Raw genomic sequence first — 25682 nt, 5'->3', positions numbered from 1 at the left:
GAATCTACTTCCTTCAAAGATCATCTTCCTAGAGCCCTCTGACCTCTTTTGTTTTTTCCTAACTTGTCCTGATTGCTTTCTTGGCTTGCTGCATCATTGGAAACCTGGTATTTACTTTGAGTTTCTGCATTGATTCTTTTTTTTTTTTTTAATCCTGAGTACTCTTCTTTCTTAGATTGTTTCACTGAAGAACATCTGTGGCATGTATTTGCTGCTAGACTGCCTTTCCAGAAAGGACTCACTGCCCAGCTGCAAGGAGGATGGTTAACTGAGACCCTCTCAGTTTTAACTCCTACAGGCTCCACCTCAGCCTTCCAGCAGAGGTTATCTGCCTCTGGACAGTAACTGAGCTAGGCTGTCATATGTCCTGGCCATTTCTGCCCAACTCAGGGGTCCACTGCAGGGAAACTGTTGCTCTGCAGCTACCAAGTGGGCTGGCAGAGACTCAGTCAAGTCTGCATCCATCACTAATAGCTACCGTCACCCAATCCTGTGTCCTCCCCTGTTCCGTTCACAGATGGAAATTTTCTTCAAGAAAATTTTATACTCAACTTATGTGTCAATTTCTGCTCCCTGGAGAAACCAGTCCTTATAACAACCTCAAGTAATGTTTATTTTTTAATGTTTCAGAAAGGAATTATGGGATTTAAACTTTATGAGACTTCCTAAGTGTGAATTACCTATTTGTCCTCATATGTGATCAGTACTTCGACTGGTTATATAATTCTAAGTTCAAAATCACTTCTTCAGAGAACTTTGAAGGCCTTGCTCTGCTGTCTTCTAGCATCCAGAACTGCTGATGAAAAAAAAAAATCTGTTCATAATCTGATTCTTATTACTTTGTAGCTAACCTGTTTTTGTGTGTGTGTTTGTTTTTTCCCCATCTCTGAAAGCTTTGGGGGTTTCATTTTTATCTTCAGTGCTTTAGAATTTCACTAGGCTGTGTCCAGGCAGGATTGTTTTTCATTCTTCCTACTTGGATGGCCCTTTCAGTGACTAATGCCTTTATTCCATTCCTTTCTCTACATTGTCCCTGCATTCTCTTTCTGGAACTCTGAGTACATAGTTATTGGGTTGTCTGGGTCTATCCTCCACACTTTTACATTTTCTGCTCACTCTATTTTGGTGTCCTGGGAGATACTTTCCATTTATCTTCTCTTAAATTTGATTTTTTTTTTTTGCCATAATCAATGTTATTTTTCACCTTAGCAATCACACCTTTAATTTTCAAGAAATCAAATTTTCTCTTATGGCTTTTTTTTTTTCTTTTTAGGGCTGCACATGCGGCATACGGAGGTTCCCAAGCTAGGGGTCAAATCAGAGTTTCAGCTGCCAGCCTATACCACGGCAACAGCAATGCTAGACCCTTAACCCACTGAGCAAGGCCAGGGATTGAACCCACATCCTCATGAGTTAACCACTGAGCCATGACAGGAACTCCATCATTGCTCCTTTTAATATCAGCTTGTTCTGGTTTTTATTGCTACAATATCCTCTTCAATGTGCCTAAGGATATCAGTTAGCATTTTAAAAATCAGTTCTGTACTATTCCGTGCATTATCTGTTTCCTTCTGAGTCAGTTTTGTTTGTTCATCTTGGACTTTATTTCTTTTAAGTTGCTTTTGATTCCTCTCAAATATCTGGGAGACATATGTTCATACTCATGAGTCAAGGACTACACATATTCATATTTTTTAAATGCCTGGGGCCTAAGGAAAAGCATGTTTTTTCATTTACATGGTGCTGGCCCAAGATGCCCCAAAGTGCCAACCTATTGATGGACTCTGAGAGTGGGGTGGGCAGCCTTTCCTCTTCTCCATGTGTATTATTATTAGGCTCTACTCTGCCTCTCTCCCCAGCCCTATACTCAAGCCATAAGCTCTCTCCAGGCAAATCTACTCTGCTTAAGCAGTTCAGGTAGCTCCAGCTGGGGCAAATGCAGCAGCAGCTGTGCAGTGCAGTGGACCTCTGACCTTTGAGCTGCTACCTCTGTGCCCAGAGCCTCTTGGGAGCTCCATGGGGAGATTGGTTCTGTTTCTGCAAGCTTCTAGAATGTGTACTCTGAGCTGTGATTTTCTCCATTCTGGGCTATGTGTCCATACAATCTTATTTGCCTTCCACATTCCAGCAATTATTTAAAAGCTCAGGTTTGCTGATTGTATCTACTTTGTTTTCCATGAGACACTAGACTTTTTCTTCTTGTATATATTATCTTTCACTGGGTTCCTAGGAAGGAGGGATGCAGTTGTATGTGTCCAACACTTCACAATGTATCCTCATATAATGATTTTTATTTTTTTCTATTATAGCTGGTTCACAGTGTTCTGTCATTTTCTACTGTACAGCAAAGTGACCCAGTCACACATACATACATTTTTTCTCCCATTATCATGTTCCATCATAAGTGATTAGATATAGCTCCCAGTGCTCTACAGCAAGATCTCATTGCTTATCCATTCCAAAGGCAATAGTTTGCATCTATTAACCCCAAATTCCCAGTCCATTCCACTCCTTCCCCCTTGCAACCACAAGTCTGTTCTCCATGTCCCTGATTTTCTTTTGTATCCTCCTATAACTGCAAGAGAAGAAGGATCTCTCTGAGGCCTCTTTTAAAAACGCACTAATCCCATTCCTAAGGGCTCTGCCTAATCACTTCCCATAGGCTCCACCTCCAAATACCATCAGTTTGGCATTAAGCTTTTAACATGTGAACTTGGGGGAGGGGCGGGGAACACAAATATTCAATCATCAGCATCCGTCTGAGGGATAAAATTCAAGAACTTTGCGGGGGGGTGGCGGCACCGTGTCGTGGATTTCTATCACAAGTACAAAAACCAAAAATCAAGAAACATCTTGGCCCTCTTGGAGTATATCACCCCGGTGTGGCTGACGAAGGCGCAGCAGGGGATTACACTAAGGGGCCAGTGTTCCATCACAGTGACCTGAGCAGATAATAAACACCTTACTGCCACTCTCATAAAATAGAAGGTATGAATCAGACAGAGGCCCTATTCTCTTAGCCCACTTTACAAGGTTCTGTCCATAAACTTGGGAGGGGTGCAACGTATCTCCCCCACTTCTCATGGAGATTTTATATATATATATATATATATATGTATATTTTATTTATTTATTTATTTATTTTGTCTTTTTGCTATTTCTTTGGGCCGCTCCCGCGGCATATGGAGGTTCTTAGGCTAGGGGTCTAATCGGAGCTGTAGCCACCGGCCTACACCAGAGCCACAGCAACGCTGGATCCGAGCCGCATCTGCAACCTACACCACAGCTCATGGCAACGCCGGATTGTTAACCCACTGAGCAAGGGCAGAGACCGAACCCGCAGCCTCATGGTTCCTAGTCGGATTCGTTAACCACTGCGCCACGATGGGAACTCCGAGATAATATTTTTTAAACTCAGAAACACGATATAACTCTAAAGAGCTATCAGCTGGTTACGTGCCCCCAAAATGGCAAAATGTTTGCTAGGAAACAAAAATAAAACCCACCATCATTTCGTTCAAACCGTCTGTGCCTGCCCCACCCCCAAGCCTCAATGTTTAACTCCTTTTAACCATGTTTATGGAGTCTTAAAGAAGCCGCTTTCCCACATAAACACCAGCTCACATTTTTCTCTTCCTTAACACATCTTCACATTTTATTAAAACTTTTACTTTGGGGATTTGTTGCGCTACTGGGGCGGGGGGGGGGGGAAGATTAAGAACTAACCCTAAACTCCTTTCCACAAATAACTTGAAAATAAAAACTCAGTTTGCTCAAACCAGCATTATGCCCTCTTGGTTAAAATGGTCTCGAGGGCCGAACCCAAAACATTAGTTTTCCTGCTCTGCTGACAACCAAGGGGCTCAATCAACACTTTGGTCAAAAGAAATGTAAAACAGGAACGGGTTCCAAACGCCAGTGTACGTAACGTTGGTAAGGTAGTTTAGTGCCTTAGGGACCTCAAGGTCTTCAAGTATCTTATAAGCCTCCGGGAACCAAAGCAGCCAGCTTTGTCCCGGGACCTACGGGCTTGACCTTGGGGCTTCCCTACCCCCTTCCTACCTGGAACCCGCCGGCACCGCCCCTCCTCTCCTGGGCTTTGCCCCCGCGCTGCCGTCTTCCATGCGCAGCCCGGCCTCCCCGAAGTGCTTGAGAACATCTGGAAAGTTCTACAGGCGGCAGTGGAAACGAGGCGCCGCAGCTCTCCGCCCTCCAAGTGCGGAAAACATCTCTTGGCCTTTGTGCTTTGCAGAACCCAGAGGAAGTAAAAAAATCTCTGATTCTGAAAACTAAGGTGACCAGAACTGCTGGAGAGGAGGAAGGACTGGGACCTGGTCCTCTGACTCGTGGTCAGTCTTACCCTGCACCACCGGCCCCTTCCAGGAGGAAAGGTGAAGGGACATAAAGGTTACAAAATGGTGAAGCTACAACCAAGAGTAAGTCCCCCAACAAAGGGTAGGAAGGGAAAAGTGCGACAGTGGTGTTTGCCTCGGAGCCTGAGACTTGACACTCAACTTGGAGGCCTTTTCCCGCCCAGACAGGCTCCGGGGAAGAGCAGCGGCTGGTTTTTCTGCGCACGCGTAAAACACCCGGGCACGCCCCCTCTGCTCCCCGCCCCCTCGGTTACGCATGCTCAATTGATCTCTGGCCAAGAGGCCAACTCGCGCCAAATTCTTTTGTATCGGATCCCCGGGGAAACAGCGACCCAGCCGTCCCTTCGATAGCTCAGCTGGTAGAGCGGAGGACTGTAGTTGGTTGTCTAACTAAGAGGCATCCTTAGGTCGCTGGTTCGACTCCGGCTCGAAGGAGACAAGTACACTTTTTGTCAAACTTTGGAAGATTTGTAGTCGCTAACACATTCCAAGTAGAAACTGGCTCTATCGTTTTGTTTGGGTGCGTAATCTTTTGCAGATCCGGGAGCGGAGACGTGACCTACAAGTTCCCAGCGGGGCACTGAGCTCGTGCTCCGCAAGGCGGCTGCCGGCCCGCCTTCTGCTTGTTTCTAAAGCGTTTTTGGTGGTTCCCAGCCCTTGAGTCGCACAGAAAAAGCCAGCGCGGGCCAACCGCCGGCTCCCAGGAGCTAGGTCTCCGACCTCCTTCTAAGAGAGCGAGGCAGGGCCGCGCCGCGAGTGCTCGCTGCGGCTGCATTTCTCGCTAGCCGAGAAGTTAGCGCTCAAGGAACCTGGGAATCACTAGGAAACGCTGCTGAAAGCGCAGGAAACGTAGAGAAATGACTAGAAGTTATGGAGCGAAGTTGAAGCACCAGTTTTCCACTCCCTTCGATAGCTCAGCTGGTAGAGCGGAGGACTGTAGACGCAAGTCCGCGGCCATCCTTAGGTCGCTGGTTCGATTCCGGCTCGAAGGAGAGTGCACATTTTGTTAGTTTGGCTTCAATTATGGGGCAAGGTCAAGAGTATGGTCAAGAATCTTTATCTTCATTTCTAAATAGTCTGACCTCTCTCTAGGGGAAGAGATAACCAGCCGTGGCCAGCGGTGGGGGATTAGCTCAAATGGTAGAGCGCTCGCTTAGCATGCGAGAGGTAGCGGGATCGATGCCCGCATCCTCCAGTTTTTCTCCTAGTCTCACGTGGCAGTTTTGCTTTCAATTCCCTTTCAACTCTAACGAGTAGCCACCAGGCAAGTGAGAAGCTGGGGGACATTAAGGTTACCGCTACTAAAAACTTCCCAGATAAGGGGTAATGGGTGCTCACGGGTTTAATTTTTCTAATTTTAAAATTTTAGACCATTTGCTTTGTGGAGTTCACGAAATTGGTTCTCCTCGCACTTCCCCACCCCCCCACCCCCGCCCCGCAAGAGGACTGCAGTCGCGTCTGTGGACCCTAAGTCTTTTGTGATTCGTGACTGATGGCTGCATTTACAGGGACCCATCTGAATCTAAGCTGCCCATATTTAGGGGGAAGTGACTGAAAAACAAAATAAAAACAGAACTCGGAAAAGGACGCTTGTTACTTTAAACCTACGTTGAGCCTAGGGGGCGAGGACTATCCTGGTCCATTTCGACTGAATACGGAGGGGTGCCTGGCTCTTGGCAGATCCGAGATACATAGGCACAAAGTGTTCCTGAGGATAGGTGAGGACGTGAGAAAGCCCTGGACCAGAGGCTTCTTGTTGGAGGAGGATTATAATGCCGTTTTCCTTCTGGGAATTAACTGTGGTGATTTAACTAGAGGCCACCACTGAGAGGTAATCAATTGGAGAAAAGTTCTACCTAGGGCCCTTGAGTGTAGTCTATTTTGTTAAACAAAGACAGGACAAAAACAAAATAAACGCGAATATACACACACCAAAAGATTGAGAAATTCAGCAGAACACACACAAAGGCTTTTCTGGTAATAAATTCTATCCTGATGTTCTAGAATATAACCATGAAAAAGCTTTTGAAACCATACCGCAGTTCTCAACACAAAATATAAATCTTTTAGACAAAAGCACCCTTTTTTGAAGATTACAATTAAGAAATGAAAAATACTTTTATCCTATGCCCATTTTAGGATTTTAGACAACCTGTATCTTTTTGTTACTAATAGGTACAACCTGCTGGGTTTTTTTGGAATATCTTTCATTTTCTAGGGCAGCCCCCATTTAAAATTCTTTTAATTGAATGTATAATTATTCACTTAAAATATATCATGATTTTCATAAAAACAAATTTTATGACCATATAATAGTATAGCCACTGAAATTATACTTATTAGGAACTTCTATTGACATGGGAATGTTAATAACTGAACGTTAAGTGAATAAAGCAGGTACAGAGCAATATAAACAACAACAGTATAAAGCTTAAGTTATCTGTAGAAAACACTGAAGAATGTAGTAAAATGTTAATACTAGTTATCTTTGGGTAGTAGGATTATTACGATTTTTTCTTTCTTGATTTTTTTTTTTTTTTTTTTTAAGGGCTACTCCTACAGCACATGGAAGTTCCCAGGCTAGGGGTCAAGTCAGAGCTGCAGCTGCAGGCCTACACCACAGCCACAGCAAAGCCAGATCGCAGCTGCATCTGGGAACTACACAGCAGCTCAAGGCAAAGACAGATCTTTAATGCACTGAGTGGGGCCAGGGATTAAATCCATGTCTTCATGGATAGCAGTCAGGTTCATTACTGCTGAACCCCACCGGAACTCCTCTTTCTTTTTTTTTTTTAAGGGCCGCACCCACTGCATATGAAAATTCCAGACTAGGGGTTGAATCAGAGATGTAGCTGCTGGCCTACACCACAGCCACAGCAATGCAGGATCCCAGCCGTGTCTGTGACCTACACCAAAGCTCAAGGCAATGCCGATACTTAATCCACTAATCAAGGCCAGGGATCAAACCTGTGTTCTGATGGATGCTAGTCAGATTCATTTCCACTGAGCCACAATGGGAACTGCTCTCTTTCTTAAAATTTAAAAGTATTTTCTAAGTTCTGAAATAAACATTATTTTAACTGAAAATGTAGATAAATTTTTGGAAAAAATAACAGCTAACATTTATTCAGCACTTCCTACAAGCCAGACGCAGTTCTAGTTATTTCACATGAGTTAACTCATTTATTTCTCTCTCAAAGAAAACACCAGGCCCAGATGCCTTCAGTGGGATTCTATCAAGCATTTAAGGAAGCAATAATACCAATTATACACAAACTTCCAGAAAATTGGAGAGGAGTAATGTCTAGTGTATTCTATGAAGCCAGCATTATCTTGATCCCCAAACCAGGCAAAGATAGTGCAAGAAAATAAAACTACAGACCAGTATCCTTCATGAATACAGATGCAAAAATTTCAAACAAAATTGTAGCCAATTAAATCCAACAATATATAAAAAGGAAAATACATCACAACCAAGAAGTTTTTTCCAAGAAAACAAGACTAGTTCAACATTCAAAAATCAGTGTAATTTGGAGCGCCCATCATAGTTCAGTGGAAATGAACCTGACTAGTATCCATGAGGACACAGGTTTGATCCCTGACCTTGTTCAGTGGGTTAAGGATCCGGTGTTGCCATGAGCTGTGGTGTAGGTCACAGACGCAGCTCAGACCTGGGGTTGCTGTGGCTGTGGTGTAGGCCAGCAGCTACAGCTCCATTTGGACCCCTAGCCTGGGAACTTCCATATGCCAAGGGAGTGGCCCTAAAAAGACTGAAAAAAAAAAAAAAAAGTAATTTGTCATAGTACTAAAGAAGAAAAACTACGTGATGATTTCGGTAGCTGCAGAAAAAGCATCTGACAAAATTCAACATCCATCCTGATTTTTAAAACTGTCAGCAAACTTGGAAGGGACGGCAAAGGGAACTTCTCCAACCTGATAAAGGGCATCAGTGAAAAGTACACAGCTAACATTATACTTAGTATGAATGCTTTCCTCTTAATATCTGGAAAAAAAAGCAAGGAAGTCCATTTTGGGGTCTCTAGCCAGGGCAATAAGGCAAGAAAAATAAAGAAAAAGACCTCCAGATTGGAAAGAAAGACATTAATTATCTCTATTCAGAAATTTCTCATTAGTTAAAATACTGATTACACGTTGAAATGATAATATTAATATGCTTTGAAATTCAACAAAATGTATTGATAAAATTAATTTCACTGATTTTTTAATGTGGCTACTTAAAATTTAAAATCACATATGGCTCATATTTGTCACTCACATCTTATTTCTATTGGACAATTAGGTCAGAGAGGTAAGTAGGGGCCAAATCATGTCAGGTCTTAGTATCGATGAGTATTAATATCTTTATGCTAGGGGTAATATGACCATTAATGGGATTTAAATAGACAGTGACACATGAGAAACAAATTGCAGAAGACAAGGCAAAAGTGAATTCAGAGAAATCAACTGGCAGGCTGGGGTGGAGGGGAGGTAAGTTTAGACTGTGTGCATTGAGGATGGAGCCTAGACTCCTTGACCTTGAAGCCAAGGTCAAGAGTTCAGGTATAGCCACTGGTCAGGCCTTAGGCTAAAGTATTTGCTACTTTTGTCACTGTTTATTTCTGGCATGTTATTTATGCCAAGAAATGTTCAGAGGAAAGAACAATATGTTAGTTTTTAAACATTTCCTTAGAGATATTTATGAGGAATTAAAATTTATGAACAATAAATTTGGAGGAGTAATTATCAAGAAGAAAAAAAGCTTTCAGCCAGAACTTTGCAAACTATCTAATGAAAGAAACATTAGCTTCTGTTAAGTTCTTTTCAAGTCAGTTAATTTTTTATTTTAGATTTTATAAAAATGTTTCTGTTCATTAAAAATTTTTAAATCACACATTCAGCCTGCCTATTGCGAGAAAAACAGCTGAACTGAAAGACTCACAATGTAGACAAAAGGAGAATGTTAAGTATTTTGTAGACGTCATGAGTTGGGTCCTTGGTGTAAGAATGCAAGAATCCTTTTCCTTGAGAGTCCTGGGTTGTATTTTTTCCCAGTATGTGTAATTTTTTCCCCTAGTATATTTGTTGTATGAGGCGAATTCTTAAGTTGAATAGTGGTTAGAAAGTGCTTTTTTGGATCACACTCTGAGCTCCAGGATACCACCTTCCTCCCAAATAACATTATGTCCCCTGTGGTCAGATGGGTTATATCCCGCAGGACTGATCAACAGAGCCTGGTACTTGAAAAACCAGCTCTGAGCTGCTGCAGTGGCGCGGGTTCTATCCCTAGCCCAGGAACTTCCGCATACCATGGGAATAGCCAAAAAAAGCCTTGCAAAACAAACAATCAAAAAAACAAAAACAAAAGAAGTGCTGCCTTTGGTCTAGATAGAGCACTCCCACTAGTCAAGGGAGGAAGGGAGAGATGGATGTGTGGGTGGATGGATGGGTGGATGGATGAAAATGCAGAGAAGAATTAACAACCTCACCGTCTTGTTTTTATTTTTGTTTTTGGCCAAGCCCATGTCTGGGACCAGGGATTGAACTCACACACCACAGAGGTGATCAGAGCCACAGCAGTGACAACTCTGGATCCTTAACCCACTGAGCCACCAGGGAACTCCCTCGTCTTTGTTTAAGAGGACCAGGTCTGCAAAATATTAAGCATTGGCCTCTTTTTTTAAGCATAGGATTTCATTTTTAGGAGCTTTATTTTAAATTTTAAATTTTTAGGTGACTTAACTAGTGCTGAAGTTGACCTGAAAGTCTCAGTCCACCCATAACCTAGTGTTGCCGTCTAACTAAATCTTTTTCCACAATCCCCAACTCTGTCTCCATATCCACCATATCCACATCATCTGGTGTTTCTCTCCCTGTTTTAATGATTTAGCTAGCCACTAGCCACCAGCTTTCTCTCTTCTGGTGGATACGCGAAGGAAGAATTCACTTTCCTCTATCTTGGAGGCTGAGCCAGAGGCAAGATCAGCCTTCTAGTTCCTCTCATTTTCTCCTCCACCAGGACTGCACTCTGCCTCACTGCTTCACTTCAAACTGTATCTTTTTTTCTTTTAAGATGTATCTTTTTTTTTTTTTTTTTTTTTTAACAGCTGCACCTGCACATGGAAGTTCCTGAGCTAGGGGGTAAATCGCCTACAACCACAGCTACACCAACACCAGATCCTGGCCACATCTTCGATGCCAGATCCTTAACCCACTGAGCAAGGCCAATGATCGAACCCTCCCATCCTCATGGACAGATTATTTACCTGCTGAGCAACAAGGGGAACATCAAGTATCTATCTTTTTTTTTTTTTTTTTTTTAGCTCCACTTTTCATCTTTCTTGTTTGAGGAATGACTACCCAGTTCCTTGAGCTAAGCCTAGGTTATTTTTAAGTACATGGGTTTGCAATTACCTGTGTGCAAGAGACCTAGAGAACCTGTGTGCAAGAGACAAAGAGAACATGGGTAAAGGAAATGCTGAGGACATTCTAGCATTCCTGATACTATTCCCTGGGCGCTTACTAATGCCTCCTATCCCCAGACTGCTTGCTCTGTCTTGTTTTGCAAGCTGGAATCTACAGTTGATGATGCTTTTTTTACTACTCTGGGGTTAGAGGAGTTTCATGTCACCCTAATCAGAAAGTACAAAATCTACCAATGAGGTAGACCCAGTTCCTGCTGGAGAATCCTTTATACACATTTCAATTTTCCCCAAAGATTTTTTAATATCTCATGTTTTAGGGCTGGTGTCCAATACGGTAACCACTAGCCCCATATGGCTGTTTAAACCTAAGTTTAAAATAAATGAAATTAAACATTCAGTTCTTGAGTCTCACTATACACATTTCAAGTACTCGATAGCTACTTATGGCTAGAGGTCGGACAGCACAGATACAGAAATTTTACATCATTGCAGAAAATTCTATTTTTATTTTTATTTTTTTTTGTCTTTTTGCCATTTCTTGGGCCACTTCCGCGGCATATGGAGGTTCCCAGGCTAGGGGTCGAATCGGAGCTGTAGCCGCCGGCCTACACCACAGCCATGGCAACGCAGGATCCTTAACCCACTGAGCAAGGCCAGGGATCGAACCTGAAACCTCATGGTTCCTGGTCGGATTCTTTAACCACTGCGCCATGACAGGAATTCCCGATTGCAGAAAATTCTAATGGACAGTGTGCTGCAGGCTCTGGACAGTGCAGTGGAGCTTAGTGAATGAGGTCACATGCTCTGTAGTCAAAAGAAGTGTCTTTGAATCTGCTTCACAACTAGTTGCCCATATGACTCTGGGCAACTACTTAATTTCACGGAGCCACAGTTGACTCAATGGAGATAATAATATCTATTACAGACGTCTATTCTAAGAAGTGACTGGTACTCTGCAAATATCTATGTTTGTGTTGGTACTAAAAGCAGGAGAGTTTAGAACCTCATTGCCTCCCTTCCTGAGATGAAGCACACACTGAGGTCTACACTTCACTCCTATGCCCTGGACCCTTAAGCCTGAGTTCCCTTGGCCTGGTAGCTAGAGGCTGAAAGAGGTCAAGAGTCCTCTCTGTCTATTGTCAGCCCTCAGTGCCAACTCCACTGTTAGGTATAAACTCGGGTACTTAGGATCCATCTTCCTTCCTCTGACTGATGAGGGAATTGGGAAACTTCTGGAGAAAGTGAGAGCCACGATGGTTTTGCTTCCACTTCTCAATGTATCTGATTGTACCCCTGGCACAGCGCACCTCAAACTGTGGCAATGTCCTGTGTGGTTGCCCCTGGTTGGCCTCAACCCCCTGTGCTAGGTGGGGGTGGGGTGGGGTGGGTAGGAGAGGTGAGGAAGTTGTACACCCCCATAAAATCCAGGCCACCTTCGGGAGACTAAGCTAGTTTCCACACCTCCGTGGAGGCCCAAGTCCATTCCAAATCCCAGAGCCTTGAAGGTGACTTCAATTCTGATATAGGTCCAGAATTTTTCCCCATCTCTCAGATTCTGGATGATTTGGGAGCAGACAAAAATTTTCTGCCCCCCCCCCCGCCCGCCTTGTCCCACTCCCAATTCACATCCCCCAATCCCAGACGGCTGGTCTCTGAGAGAGGGGAGGAGCAAGGAACAGAGGAAAGAGGATGAGGAGGGGAAGGCGCTTCTCAGCCATCAACTTGGCTCTTCCTCCTGTGGGATTTGCACTGGTTCCCTGTGTAGCTTCCAGGAGCAGTTTCAAAGCCAGATCAAAGGCAGAGATCAAGAAGGAGCAGAGAATAACAGAGAGCAGAGGAGAGAGCACAACTCTACAGCAAGTAATTTAACTGGGGAGTCTCAATGTCAAAATTCGTGCTGGTACAGAGTGGTTTTTCTACAAAACTGCTAAGTTAGGTTATGAATCCCACTCAGAGATGAAAGGACTGAAATATAGCTAGGTGAGGTCACTTTCCCAGGATCAGCCAGCGAGGCAGACATGGGAGCTGGCTCTCCTGACTCACTGTGCAGCTTCTCACTGCATCCCCGTGGTTGCTCAGGCTCAGGCATCTGAGTCACCTCTGTGGATTTTACTTTCGTCGCTGCCAGAGTCCACTTCCTCCTTTCCTTTCCCACTGCCGTCGCCCGGTGCCAGGGCATCTGACCTCTCACCTAGGCTACTGGCAACAATCTCCCATCTGGTCATTAGCCAGGTCACCTTCACCCTCGCCCATCCCAGCCACCACTGAGATAAATGTAACCAATGCAGAGCTCTCAGGGAAACTCTCAACGACTTCCTGTTGTCTAATTTATTAAGTGTTAAAAACTCTTCAGCACAGTGTCCACAGGCTGCCAGTGTGCCAGCAGCATGCTCTGTACTCCAGCCCAAAGCACCATTTGCTCTGAGCTTTCCCTGCACTCCTGTCTTTGCTTCTGTGCCTTCTCTTGGAAAGCTCCACCTATGTCCCCTGCAACAACAGGCCCATCAACATCTAAGTTCCTCAGTGGATCAACTCAAATGCCACCCCACCCATGAAGCCCTCCTGACTCCTCCACATCCTGCAGTTTTTGTCACATGTTCTTTGGACTGTGGTTCTGTATATGCATGTTTTATCTCTGCTATATATCAGACTGAGTTCCTTGAGGACAGTGACTTGTGTCTTATTCAGTTTTCAATCCCCAGAGCCGAACACAATAGAGACACCTGAGAAACGCTCAACCAATATATATTTTTTTGGGCCGCAGGTGTGGCTTATGGAAGTTCCCAGGCTAGGGGTCAAATCAGAGCTACAGCTGCTGGCCTACACCACAGCCACATCACACCAGATTCGAGCCAGGTCTTCAACCTTCACCACAGCTTATGGCAACGCCAGATCCTTAACCCATGAGATCCTTAACTGAGCAAGACCAGGGATCGAACCCTTGTCCTTGGGTTTGTAACCCACTAAGCCACAACAGGAACTCCTCAACCAGTATTTTTTGAGGGAATGATTTCCTCTTAAAAGGATAGGCTTGGCTACAATGTACATTACTCATTTAAGTGCTTTTCCTGAGGTTGCAAGGTCTTTTACAATAGAAACTTCATTTTGTTTAGAAAAGAGTTCTCATGTCTTGCTCAGACCATCACAGCCCATGTGATAATAAACACAGTTAACGCCTCAGCTAGGTGAACTAATTACTCACTAAAAAAATGTCACCAGTTCTCTCCTTCGCTGTAGTTGCTAAAAAGCTATTGAAAGGAATAAGAAAATTCTCCAAAGATCTCTGAAAGGTTTATGAATACGCGTAACTTATTATTTGTTAATAGAGCTTATTAGATTCTCAGTAAGCGCTCAGTGCACTAGCATGAAGGGCACCCATGACCAGTCACAGCCCCCTACTCTTTGCTGGTAATTAAGTGCACGCTGGGGATGTGCTAACACAAGGTGTTCATTGCAGGAGGTTTTTAAAATCAAGGAGAAATAAAACTGCAAATTTAGCACATAAAAAATAGACGTGTTTCTTTTTCATTTTTGATCTGATTTTAAATATTTAAACAAAACATATAGCTGAAACAGTGGTTTCACAAAATCCCGGCAAATATCAGAACTGAAACTGATGGCTCAAGAAACAGTCCAGGAAATGGCCAGAGAAACTATCATTAAAAAAAAAAAAATCACCTTGGTAAGTGAGACAAATGCCAAGGGGTATAGGTATTTCAGACCAGATAAAACCCAGATCTGGAAGCAGGACTCGGTTTTCATGTCCACTGAAGATGGCCCTGCCATCTGTTCCCCACTGTGTGGCAAAACGAAATAAGGGGTCTGACCCCATGTCCCAGTTACTACTGTATTACTGATTGTCGATGGAAACTAAATTTAAATGTTTAAAGGCTGTCCAATTTTCTGGGCATTTTGGGGGTGGGGGTGGGGTATAGGATGAAAGAGGAGTAGGCAAAAGGGAGGGAAACGCACACTAGAGCTTTCTTTCACAACTTCTAAAAAAACCTGGATCATCAAGTGGCATTTGGATATTTTAAAATTTTGTGGAGCCTCCTATGGTGAAAAGATTAGCAATCAGTTTTTAAGTTGGAATTTTTCGCATTTCCTGACCCTCACAAAGAGGAAGTGGTTAAGACGAAGCGAGGCTTTTTAGATGACTACCTTTGTGAAGCCAGGATGATGCTCTTCAGGACCTGTTTTGTCTGTTTTCACCTCAGGCAGGGGGGTCATTGCTCCTTTTGGTGACTGGCTTCCTAAATTCTCAACACAGAAATGGCTTTCGTTCTACTTGGATGACATTCTCCCCAGTCCTGGAGAAGCCCGTCACCGAGTCCTTATTGAGTGCTCACAGAGGGCATAGCTCAGTGACTCGGCACGAACATTCCCATTTGTTGTTGACAACTGTCAGCGGCACCTCCCGCTCCTCACAACCCCTGTCTAAATGGCTTTTGCAGTCCTCCTTCCCACCCACTCTCTTCACTCCTTGGGCCAGGAATGTTGGCCCCTGTTCCCTGTCACCTGTCAGAATCCATCCTCCTGTCACTGGCTTATATGGAGAAGTCAGCCAGCTGTCACGTGACCCTCGGCTGCTAAAAACAGCTCGAGCACTGCTCTGAACCCCAGCCTGAAACAATGTCCTCCACCAAAAGAAACGTAAAGGACGCTTGATTGTACAATCCTTGGAATTATTTCCAGGAATCACTCGCCGAAACCGTTCGAAGCACGCTTTCCCTGGCAGTGCACACGGGGACGGCCAGGAGATGAGCGCATCTTTGAATTACAAGTCTTTTTCCAAAGAGCAGCAGACCATGGATAACTTGGAGAAGCAACTCATTTGCCCCATCTGCCTAGAGATGTTCACAAAGCCCGTGGTCATTCTTCCCTGCCAGCACAACCTGTGCAGGAAATGTGCCAGTGACATTTTCCAGGTAGGTTTGTTTGGAATCTAGGGGTAGAGGGAAAAAATGTTCTCATCTCCCAATCAAGTGCTTAAGTCTGAGGTGAATTTCTCTAGGAAGCGTTCTAAGGTTGCATTTATTTAAAACAACAACCAAAAAGAAAGACCATTTTTAAAAGTGATTTGCTTTGTGCTTTGCCATCAGCCTCCTCCTGGCTCTCAAATCTAATTTTATTAAAATATTAAGAATCATATTTGTCCTTTTAGAAACATTGAATCTGTTTCAAAATTGTAAATGAATTACTGCCCAAGGCATTACTGTTGGAGTTTCTGGCTGGAACTTTTGGTTATGAAAACGTTAGGTGGAAAAGGACCTCATGCTGAAAATGGCACATTGCAGTTGACCATGGGTGAGGGTTGGTCCTGTGTTTTGGGACCAGTTACTATCTCCCAGCAAGGAGTTGATGTTGTTTGTAGTAACTGAGAGGGAAAGGAGGTCCCAGGAAAGCTACCTGTGGCAATGCTCAATTCCTCTTTTCTTGCTCGGCAAGAACAGGCCTCTAACCCGTACTTGCCCACAAGAGGAGGCACCACTGTGGCCTCGGGGGGCCGATTCCGCTGCCCATCCTGCAGACACGAAGTGGTTTTGGACAGACATGGGATATACGGGCTTCAGAGAAACCTGCTGGTGGAGAATATTATTGACATCTACAAGCAAGAGTCCACCAGGTATGCGCCCCCCTCCCCTGCCCCCGCCGGCCGTGTCAAACACGTTGGAAGCTTGCTTTTGTTTATTTGTTTGTTTTAGTGGGTCGCTATACTGAATGCTTGTTTGCCAATCACGGGCTAATTGTTTTATAGGAAAATGTTTTTCCAAGTCAGTCCTTACCAATGGGAGAGAGAGTTGCTCTTGGGAGGAGAGAAGGAAGCTGGTGCCCATGCTTTTCTATCAATTTAAGAATGAAGTAACTCATTATCACTAATCCAGTCCAGATGGTGATCTTGAAAGAGGCATGATGCTGCCCCTGCTCCCAGCCTGGTATTACATCCACAGGAGACGTTTCTGCACTTCACAGGTCCTTTAGAGCTCCAGAGTCTACACAATAGGAAATTAACAGAAATGACATCTTCCAAAATCAACCTCTTAGATCAGACAGTCTCACTTTAAAATTTTCTAGAGGAGAATCATAAAAAGAAAATCCTCTGACGTGGTCATGGTATTGACTCTGGAAAGGAGCAAAGCAAGGCAGAGTCCTAAGCTTTAGCAACTTAAAAGTTTAGAGACGAAGAAAAAAAAAAGAAGAAGAGGGTGCTCAGGTTATGTTTCCCTGTTCTCTAGGTTGTACTATGGGCTCTTGGCATTCACTTGCTGATTGACACGCAGTATACACATCAGTCATTAAAAAGGGGCAGTGGGTGCATCTTACTCATCGAATCACATTGGCTATAGTATTCCTTTCCTAAAGACAACACTGCAGGAGTTCATTCCTAGAAGGCATGGTGTGAAGAGCCCCCTTTTTAATGGTACAGTCAGTGCAGCCCACAACACCAGATAGCAATACTGAGACCATCTAGAAATGACCTCGCTGTGCTTCCTATTAGGAGACGTAGACTCATGGAACATCTGCAGGGCCCTAGGAGCCTTGTGCTCTTAGAAAGAAAGCTGTTCTATAAACCTAACATATAATTATTATCATCGCTATGGCTATTCATTTCTGCTTAAGATTCAAAACTAAATTAGATAGTGCCAGGATATAGATGGCACTGGGAAGAATTGCTGACAACGTACTGCAGAGATGGAGTTGGCTATTTCCCTTGCTTCCAAAATCTCTTGAGAAGAAGGAAAGTACCATTTTTGTAATTACGATTTGATCTCATTTTATTTCATTACTTTAAGATGCAAATAGATAAACTGTCTCTTAAATTAACCAGCCAAATAATAACCAACTGATCATTAAGGCTCTTTATGTAACAACTGATTCAGTGCCTAGTACAGTGGTTTGCACGGAATACTTGCTCCCTAAGTGCCAGGTGATTATGCAACCCCATAAATCTTCTTACACATTCTATTTATTGCAATAATTTTCTGTTTTGCTACTTGCAGAGTGAGAGCTTGAATGATATGAAATAATAATAGTAATTGTTATGTAATCCAGAAAAGAGGAGATGTTAAAAATTTGTAGCAGTAGTAAAATGACAAGACACATCCTGGCTTTAAAGTCTGTGCAGCGCGACTGCCAAATACAGTGCCCGGGTGAACAAGCTGCATAAAAGCAATGAACCAAACTTCCAACAACGAAACTCATGACTGAGTAGACTAGCAGTGTTTTTGTGATTATCAAATTCTTCTTATGCTGGTGTTTCTGGAAGTTGAGACTTGCCTTTGGGACATTTTTACTTAGTGGCGAAACCACAAATTGTACAGAGGGCTTGGGCACATGTTTGAACATAAACCCAGTTGTTCCCTGGAGGCTGGCAGATTTACCAGCCCAGAACCCTAAGGCCCAGGGTATGTTAGGTGACTCTGGAATAACGAGGATACATAGAGTGAAATGAACTGACTCTGGCCCATGGTCAGGGTGGGCGCAGATAGGAGAGGAGGCTGGTCCAGTCTGGCTTCCCACAGAATGGCTGGAGATGGTAGGTCTCAATGAAACCTGGCCTTCTAACCTAGCATTCTGCCTGGTGCTGAACTAGCCACAGTTTGGGAGTGGGATGATGAGAGAAGGAACTAATTTCACTAATATTAATAATGAACATAATAACGAGTAACTGTAAAACACAGAAAGTAAAACAATTATGTGTTGAATATGTGTCAGCCACTGTTCAGGCTGCTAGACACATGAATCATGTGTAATTCCTTAATTCTCATAATAATCATGTGAGATTATAGTTATTATTATTATTAACACCTTATTAAAATATTAAAAATTTTTAGTCAAAGTAATTCCTATGCACATGCATAATTTTAAACATTCCAATAGCACTACAAGACCTCAAATGAGGGCTGCATTTTTTTTTTTTTTTTTTTTTGTCTTTTTGCCATATCTTGGGCCGCTTCTGCGGCATATGGAGGTTCCCAGGCTAGAGGTCTAATCAGAACTGTAGCTGCCGAGCCATAGCAACTCAGGATCTGAGCCACATCTGCAACCTACACCACAGCTCACAGCAACGCTGGATCCCTGACCCACTGAGCAAGGCCAGGGATCGAACCCTCAACCTCATGGTTCCTAGTTGCATTTGTTAACCACTGAGCCATGACCGGAACTCCAGGGCTGCCTTTTCTGCCCTACTCTCTCTTTGAGCACTGAGGGAACCACATTTAACTCTTTCAGCTGTTCTTTGGCCATTTGTCACCCAGTGACAGGGGAGGAGTATGCTGCTAGTCTGCTCCTAGTCCTCGACTTTGCAACTGTAGACAGGGAGGACTGAGCCCTTGCGTGGCTGGGCTTCACCTCCTCTCCCCTGGCTTGAAGCCCTTGTTTCTGGCTCGAGGTTGACCTCTTTGTTGGTTTTATCTACTGCTTTAGGGAGCATGCCTTCAAGTAATCCCCCAAATGTGCAAAAAGTCCTCTTCTTTCCAGCCTCTCCACACTCCCGCCCTCCGAGTGCGTGGCCTTTGCAGCCCCAGGGCCTTCGCAGGGGGAGCAGCTTGCTCCCTGTACACTTCTCCCCTGCAGGCTCTCAGCACAACTACAGTGCAGCTCAGGCAGGTCATCTCCGTTCATCCAGATGGTCCCAATTTTCAGCACTTGGTTGACATCTCTTCTCTGCTTTCATTTTGCTCATTTTTGTCCTTATTTTTTTTTAAATCTGTATTTATTTTTTGTCTGTAGCATGTAGCAACTTGTGGGATCTCCGTTCCCAGATTAGGGATTGAACCTGGGCTGCAGCTGGGAAAACTCCAAGTCCTAACCACTAGGCCACCAGGGAACTCTCTGTCCTTATTGATTTATACCTTTTGATTCCCTTACTCTCATTTTAGTGGGATTTCAGCAAGGAACACATAAATTCACGTGTTCACTGTGTCATACTTGATTAGAAGACAGACCCCTAGTCCAATTTTCAGATACGAGTAAAAGCTGATCCTGAAAGAGCTGCAGGAACTCTAGACAACTAAGGCCACATAGCCACCACATGGAGAAACTGAGCTGGAGGCAGGCTTTGAGATCAGCTTAACTGTAAAGGTACTGCCAGGAACACCTCATCCACACCAGATGCCCACCCTTCAGGAAACCTGAGGATTGGTCCCAGCCACTTAGCAGAAAGCAGGCTACGCACACCCTGAGCGGAGCCTGCACTGAACAGCTGGGGGCCACCACCAGTGCCCTGAACCACAACTGAGAGTTCAGCCACCCTCGCCTCATGAAGCTGCCTTTACATCTCTACATGCCATGCCCGTCCCAAGTCTGTTAGGTGTTTTAAGGGGTCTGAAGGTTTTCCTTATACACCCACTTGTAAGTGGGGGGTGTCTCTGCCTCTGCGCTGCCATCTAAACAGGAAAAACCTATAAGGAACATTGGAGGAAGTCCTCATGTCTTATGGCATTATGAAAAAGTCATCACCATCCGAAGCTAAATGAAGAGCTGATGGCTGTTTCCACCTTAGTGTTGGACACACTGAAAATATCTGAGCTCTACAATGTCATCTCTGGTCCCTGCTGCTGACCCTAGAACAGTACACGGGCCACAGACTGCCCTGAGGAAACACCTAGAAGAGAGCTGCAGCCTTGCCGTCAGCTGTGTCCCCTTCCACCAACTGTGCTCCAGACACTTGCTTGACATTTATCACCAGGTGGAGGTACCCAGTAGGGAAGGTTTAAGAGGTGGAGCAGCCTTTGACCAAAGACCATCTCGCCCCTCCCAGCCTTTGGATAACCCTCAAGGGCTTTGTCATTTATAAATGGAGTCTTCAGGTGCTGTCTGGTCTCTTCCTTTGCCACTCAGGAGAGCCAGGTGACCAAGCGTTCTCACGGTCACAAGCTTTCTCCAGATGAGCGGTTTTATGGTTGAGCCCAGGGAATACTGTCCACTAATTGGCAAGTTCCCTTTCACTTCTCACTCATTCATTCAACAAATATTTACTGAGTAGCCACTCTATGCAAAGCACCGCTGTGCACAGTGGGGATCTGGCAAAGAAGAAGACAGGCCACGGCCTCTGCCCTCATGGCGCTCACATTCTAGTGGCAGAAACAGACCTGGGACATGGAATCATTTTCTCAGGGGTGGAGTTTACTTTCCTTAGTTGACTTCCAAGCGTGTGGCAGAAATCAGTCAGGAGGCTTCCTGGAAAACATATCCTATGCAACCAGGTGTAAAAGCCTTTTGCCAAAATCAGATTCTGAAATCTTGAAGCTGGAAGTCCATACATCTTCCTCACCACACCCAGGGCTTCGCCCAAAGTCAGCCCAACCTCAAGCACTTGACAGTTACCCAGTGACTTCCAGATGGAAATAAGCACATGCTCTGCTTTTCTCTGAGTCCTGGGGCTGCAACTCCATGATGCCACCCATCAGTATCAATGGTATTCAAATATTTTTGTTAAGGGCTCAAAGCAGGAAGTATATTTTAAATTGTAATCTTATGACCATTACATACATGGATGGCCTTCCCATGTATATATATATACACAAACACACACGCACACACACACACACACACACACACACACACATACACACACACACACATATATATATACACTTTTGTTTTAGGTATACATAGGTATTTGTATACACATTTATGTACATATATATAAATACATGTACACCTGAAACACACATCAATATTTATCCTTACCACATGCAGTTCACGGTATTTATTATTCTATTTTGATTTTAACAATGCTGATCATGACCCCCAAACTGATTTCATGGCCCACAAAACCCTGAAGTTTTAGAAAAGTGGATCATGATAACAGCTTAAGAAGCTCAGTCCCATAAAAGGGAACCAGTTTACATTCCCATCAGTGGGAATGTAAACTGGTGCAGCCACTATGGAAAACAGTAGGGTGGTTCCTTAGAAAACTAAAAACAAAGTTATCACATGATCCTGCAATCCCACTCCTGGGTATATAATCTGGAAAAGCTGATAACTAATTCAAAAAAATTCATGCACCCCAATGTTCTTACCAGTACTATTTACAATAGCCAAGACATGGAAACAACCCAAGTGCCCATCAACAGACAATTGGCTTATAAAGATTTGAGATCTATCTATAAAATGGAATATTACTCAGTCATAAGAAGAATGAAATATTGCCCTGTGCGGCAACACGGATGGACCTAGTGAAGTGAATCAGACAGAGTAAGACAAATAATAATGCAAATGAATCTATAATCTATATACAAAATAGAAATAGACTCACAGACATACAAAATAAAATTATGGTTACCAAAGGGGAAGGGGAGGGTAAAAGGGATAAATTAGGAGGATGTAATTAACAGATACAAACAACTCTAGGAAAAAATAGGAGTCCCCTGGTGGTCTAGTGGTTAGGACCGGGCACTTTCACCACTGTGGCCCAGGTTCAGTCCCTGTTCTGGGAACTGAAATCCTACATCAAGCCCCTGCATGCTGTGGCCAAAAATAAATAAATAAATAAATATATTTTTTAAAATAGATAAGCCATAAGGATTTACTGCACAGCACAGGGAATTATATTAACTATCTTGTAATAACATATAATGAAAAATAATGGGGAAACTATATATACCTGAGTAACTTTGCCATACACCTGAAACTAACACAATATTTGTAAATCAACTATACTTCAATAAACTAAAAATTCAGCTCCCAAACTGTGATGTTTCTAAATAATCATGTGTTGGGGAAGATATGAAAGTTTTTAGAATTGTATTTAAAATTTTCGAATACTTTTGAAAACTATTAGCAGCCTCAGTCTTTGGATAGGCCGCGTCAAAATTCCAGATTTTATGTAAGAAGGCTACATCCACGTGTCCCCCCATGGTCTCCAGAGGGAGCCTAAAGCATCACAAGGTGACACCCTTTTGATCTTGGTCTAACACCTAAGTCATGCTGATTGATGGTTGGGGGCTATACAGGTTCACGTGATGTGAACCAGTGCTGCTACAGGTGATTTTGCAGCTAACAGGTTCTCCTTAGGCAGCAAGGACTTGTCACTGCCTTTCTCCTGCTTCTGATTCTTCATGGCTTGGCCATCATCTCACAAGCACATACAAACCCATTGCTCCATTATTACCGCCCAGCTCTGAAAAGTTATAGTTGGTGCTGACCTATTGAAAAAACGGAAATTTGGCCATAATCTGTGAGATGTGCACTTCCAGAATATCACTGTGTCCCAGAACAGCACTTCACATTTTTCTTATTGTCTTAAGTATTCAGTGTAAGCGTTCATATTCACTGAGCACACACTACCCACTTTTAACCGCCACCGAGTCCTCGGGAAGTTATTTACATTTAATTTTCTGTGCTGATGGCAGGAAGAGACCCGAACCAATTAATAAAGCACTCGCTGACATTTTTCCTCTTAGACACAACAACTTCCAACCAGTGCTGAGATGAATAAACAGAGATTTGGGCTCCCCCAGCCCACCTCTACCCCCAGTCCTTTTTTGGGGCCAGAGGCTGCGGGGGTGGGGTAAAGGGCCTCCCCCAAGGTCCGGCAAACTTGGCATTGAGTTTATCAGCAACCTCCTCCTCCTCTGTACCCAAAACTGTAAAGTATCACTTGAGAGACCTGTGAGCGTCCTGCGGAGGTACAGCCCACTCCTTACGAAAGGTTCCATGTTCAACTTCTAGGAACTGCACTAGCCGGCTTTTAAACCTTGAAATCGGCCATGTGGGGGTGGGAGCCAGTGGTACTCACACCGCAGAAGTTGGCAAGTGCTACGGGTCAGGGTCTCCACGTCCTCACCCCCAGGCTGGCTGTTAATTTGTCAGGACACTGCTGCTAACCCCATAGAGAATTTGGAGGGCCCTGAGCACGTGAAAGGGGCCTGGAGGTCTCCCGGGGCAGGGCTGCTGGACGTCCCCGGGCTAGAGGGGGCTTGCGATGCTGATCACCCCGCTCTGCCGCCCTGCTCCGCTCCGCCCCAACAGAGCTTATCTGCCCTCCTCCTTCCAGACCAGAGAAGAAGTCCGACCAGCCCATGTGTGAGGAGCACGAAGACGAGCGCATCAACATCTACTGCCTGAACTGCGAAGTCCCCACGTGCTCTCTGTGCAAGGTTTTTGGGGCGCACAAGGATTGCCAGGTGGCGCCCCTCACTCATGTGTTCCAGAGACAGAAGGTACGGAGCTCTCCCACCTCTCCTCCGAAGCCCCCTCCAAGGGCCTGTGGGATCGCCTCGCTGCCCCAAGAAGGGTCGCCCCCACCCCTTCCCAAACAGGCCCACAGGGGCCCCTGAGGCTGGGCGGGTGCAAGGTAGTGCCGGAGGAGGGGAGGGGATGCTGTGCGCATGTGCCATGCGCTGCATTCTCTGGAGGGTGGGGGAAAGGCCCGGGAGGAAAGGGACCCGTAGGGTCAGAAAGGGATGTGGCGGGGAAGGGTCCCTGTTTCTGCGCCCTTTGGAGGTTGCCGAAGATGAGCACTGTTAAGGAACCCGCTCCAGCTCAAGCTACCTAAACATTATTTGAGGTTCAGATCATAGGTAATAAGAGGATAACTGTTTACTCCAGTCTCTGGATATTTTTCTTCATTCGCCAACCAGAGGCTCCTTTTGCCCGCCCCCAAGGGACTTTTCTCCCTACTCCTCATTGGTGGGAGTTACAGTGAACGGTACTTTGTTAAACGTTGCCTTGGGCTGGTCTTCAAGCCTCGGTTAAACTGGCCTCCTAGACTCTCAGCCTAGGCGGGTGCTGAAGTTCTCCTCTGGCGGGGGGCGCAATGCCCCACCCCAGGGCCTCCGCGGCTGCCCATTATCCTGACCAAATACTGGGTGTCCCAGCTTATTGCTCACCTGCCCACCTGGTGTCACCCATCGGCAGGTAGGAACTTACTCATTTGATGCAAATAAACATGAGGTGGCTGCTCAGATCCCTGCAGCCAAGTTTTGCATCTAGAATTTGAGCAGCTCCATGCCTCAGCTTCTTTCTGTTAGAATCATAGATTCCACACTTGGTCAGTGTTTTACTGACCAAATACAGAGTTGGAATTAAATTTGGAAGCCAAATTTTTGGGTCACACCAGTTACAACCAGTGAGTACTAAGTGCTAAAGAAGCAGGATTTAACAAGCTATCTATAACATTTATTTTTCAATCCACTTATGATTATTCCCCTTTTTCCTTTCACTGGCCCCCAAGTCATATCCTGTCGGAAGTGAATGATACCTTTGTCACTTCAGAACCTGGAGACCCACGTGGGATGAGTGGAGGGCAGGCTTCCAGGGTTTCCACCTTGCCCCTCTTTGGCCAAAGAAGGCTCACTTTTACCTATTGGGATTATATATTAACTTCTCTTTGAAGAAAGGGTTCTGCAGGATTTAACAACCATTGTTCTCGTTCAGTCTTCTCACTTGATATGTGAAAAAATTAGGGTCTAAGGTGATTACAGGTTTTACCTGACATCACAGAGAAGTTGAAGGCCAGGTTGGACCAAGCATGTAGGTTTACAGAGTCCCATTCATTCAGTGCTCCTGGCGTTCCAGAGGCCAGCCTTGGGAAGGGGGCAAGGATGAACAATAGAATTGCTTCAGGTCGAGAGTCTGAGAGGAATTTCAAGCTGGAATTTTTTACTTGGAAACAGTCAAATGTTACAGCTTCAAGTTTGTAATGATTCTGTCTAGTATATGAGTATTTGTTTGCACCTAGCACACAGAAGGGTGCATAATAGGTATGTATTGAATAAATAAGTTAATTTTTCCCCCAGTAAAGGAAAATTATTCCTGAGCCACACTAGGAAAATAATTCATTTTGGGTCCTTGATATCATCTATTGGTCTCCATTCAATTTATAAATGATACTTGGAATTCTTTACCTTAAATGTGCTATTCTCTATGTATGGCCTAC

At 44.4% G+C, this 25682-nt stretch overlaps 1 protein-coding gene, 1 long non-coding RNA gene and 3 other non-coding genes across 17 annotated transcripts in view; 4 read left to right on the top strand and 1 right to left on the bottom strand.

The window, feature by feature from the left end:
* The window catches only part of LOC146403860 (uncharacterized), a 174483-nt gene extending 169927 nt beyond the window's left edge, over positions 1–4556 (bottom strand). The window contains exon 1 of the long non-coding RNA XR_014843727.1: positions 4063–4556. This is a non-coding gene — a long non-coding RNA (uncharacterized LOC146403860). The remainder of the gene's footprint in view (positions 1–4062) is intronic.
* Positions 4557–4714: 158 nt separating this feature from the next.
* Positions 4715–4808, top strand: TRNAY-GUA (transfer RNA tyrosine (anticodon GUA)). The gene is made up of 2 exons: positions 4715–4751; positions 4773–4808. It is a non-coding gene; the product is annotated as a tRNA-Tyr (tRNA).
* Positions 4809–5276: 468 nt separating this feature from the next.
* TRNAY-GUA (transfer RNA tyrosine (anticodon GUA)) lies at positions 5277–5365 on the top strand. Its single transcript is given in 2 exon segments — positions 5277–5313; positions 5330–5365. It is a non-coding gene; the product is annotated as a tRNA-Tyr (tRNA).
* A 130-nt stretch (positions 5366–5495) lies between these two features.
* Positions 5496–5568, top strand: TRNAA-AGC (transfer RNA alanine (anticodon AGC)). Its single transcript has one exon. It is a non-coding gene; the product is annotated as a tRNA-Ala (tRNA).
* A 9843-nt stretch (positions 5569–15411) lies between these two features.
* TRIM55 (tripartite motif containing 55) overlaps positions 15412–25682 on the top strand; it is a 43913-nt gene continuing 33642 nt past the window's right edge. For 11 of the 13 annotated variants that reach the window (XR_014842721.1, XR_014842720.1, XR_014842719.1 and 8 more), the window contains exons 1-3: positions 15417–15723; positions 16249–16421; positions 23799–23964. Coding sequence is in view for 7 of the 13 variants with exons in the window: in XM_021088507.2 (XP_020944166.2) it covers positions 15556–15723; positions 16249–16421; positions 23799–23964 (507 nt within the window). In the remaining 6 variants the exon portion in view is untranslated. 13 annotated transcript variants of the gene reach the window in all.

Source organism: Sus scrofa, chromosome 4, assembly GCF_054392235.1.
Source record: "Sus scrofa isolate SSC_HxYL_T2T_F1_AM1 chromosome 4, Sscrofa_HxYL_maternal_Yorkshire_Landrace_v2.0, whole genome shotgun sequence".
In the NCBI taxonomy this organism is placed as follows: Eukaryota; Metazoa; Chordata; class Mammalia; order Artiodactyla; family Suidae; genus Sus; species Sus scrofa.
The sequence above is the reverse complement of the archived record's forward strand: the minus strand, read 5'-3'. Positions and strand labels throughout refer to the sequence as shown.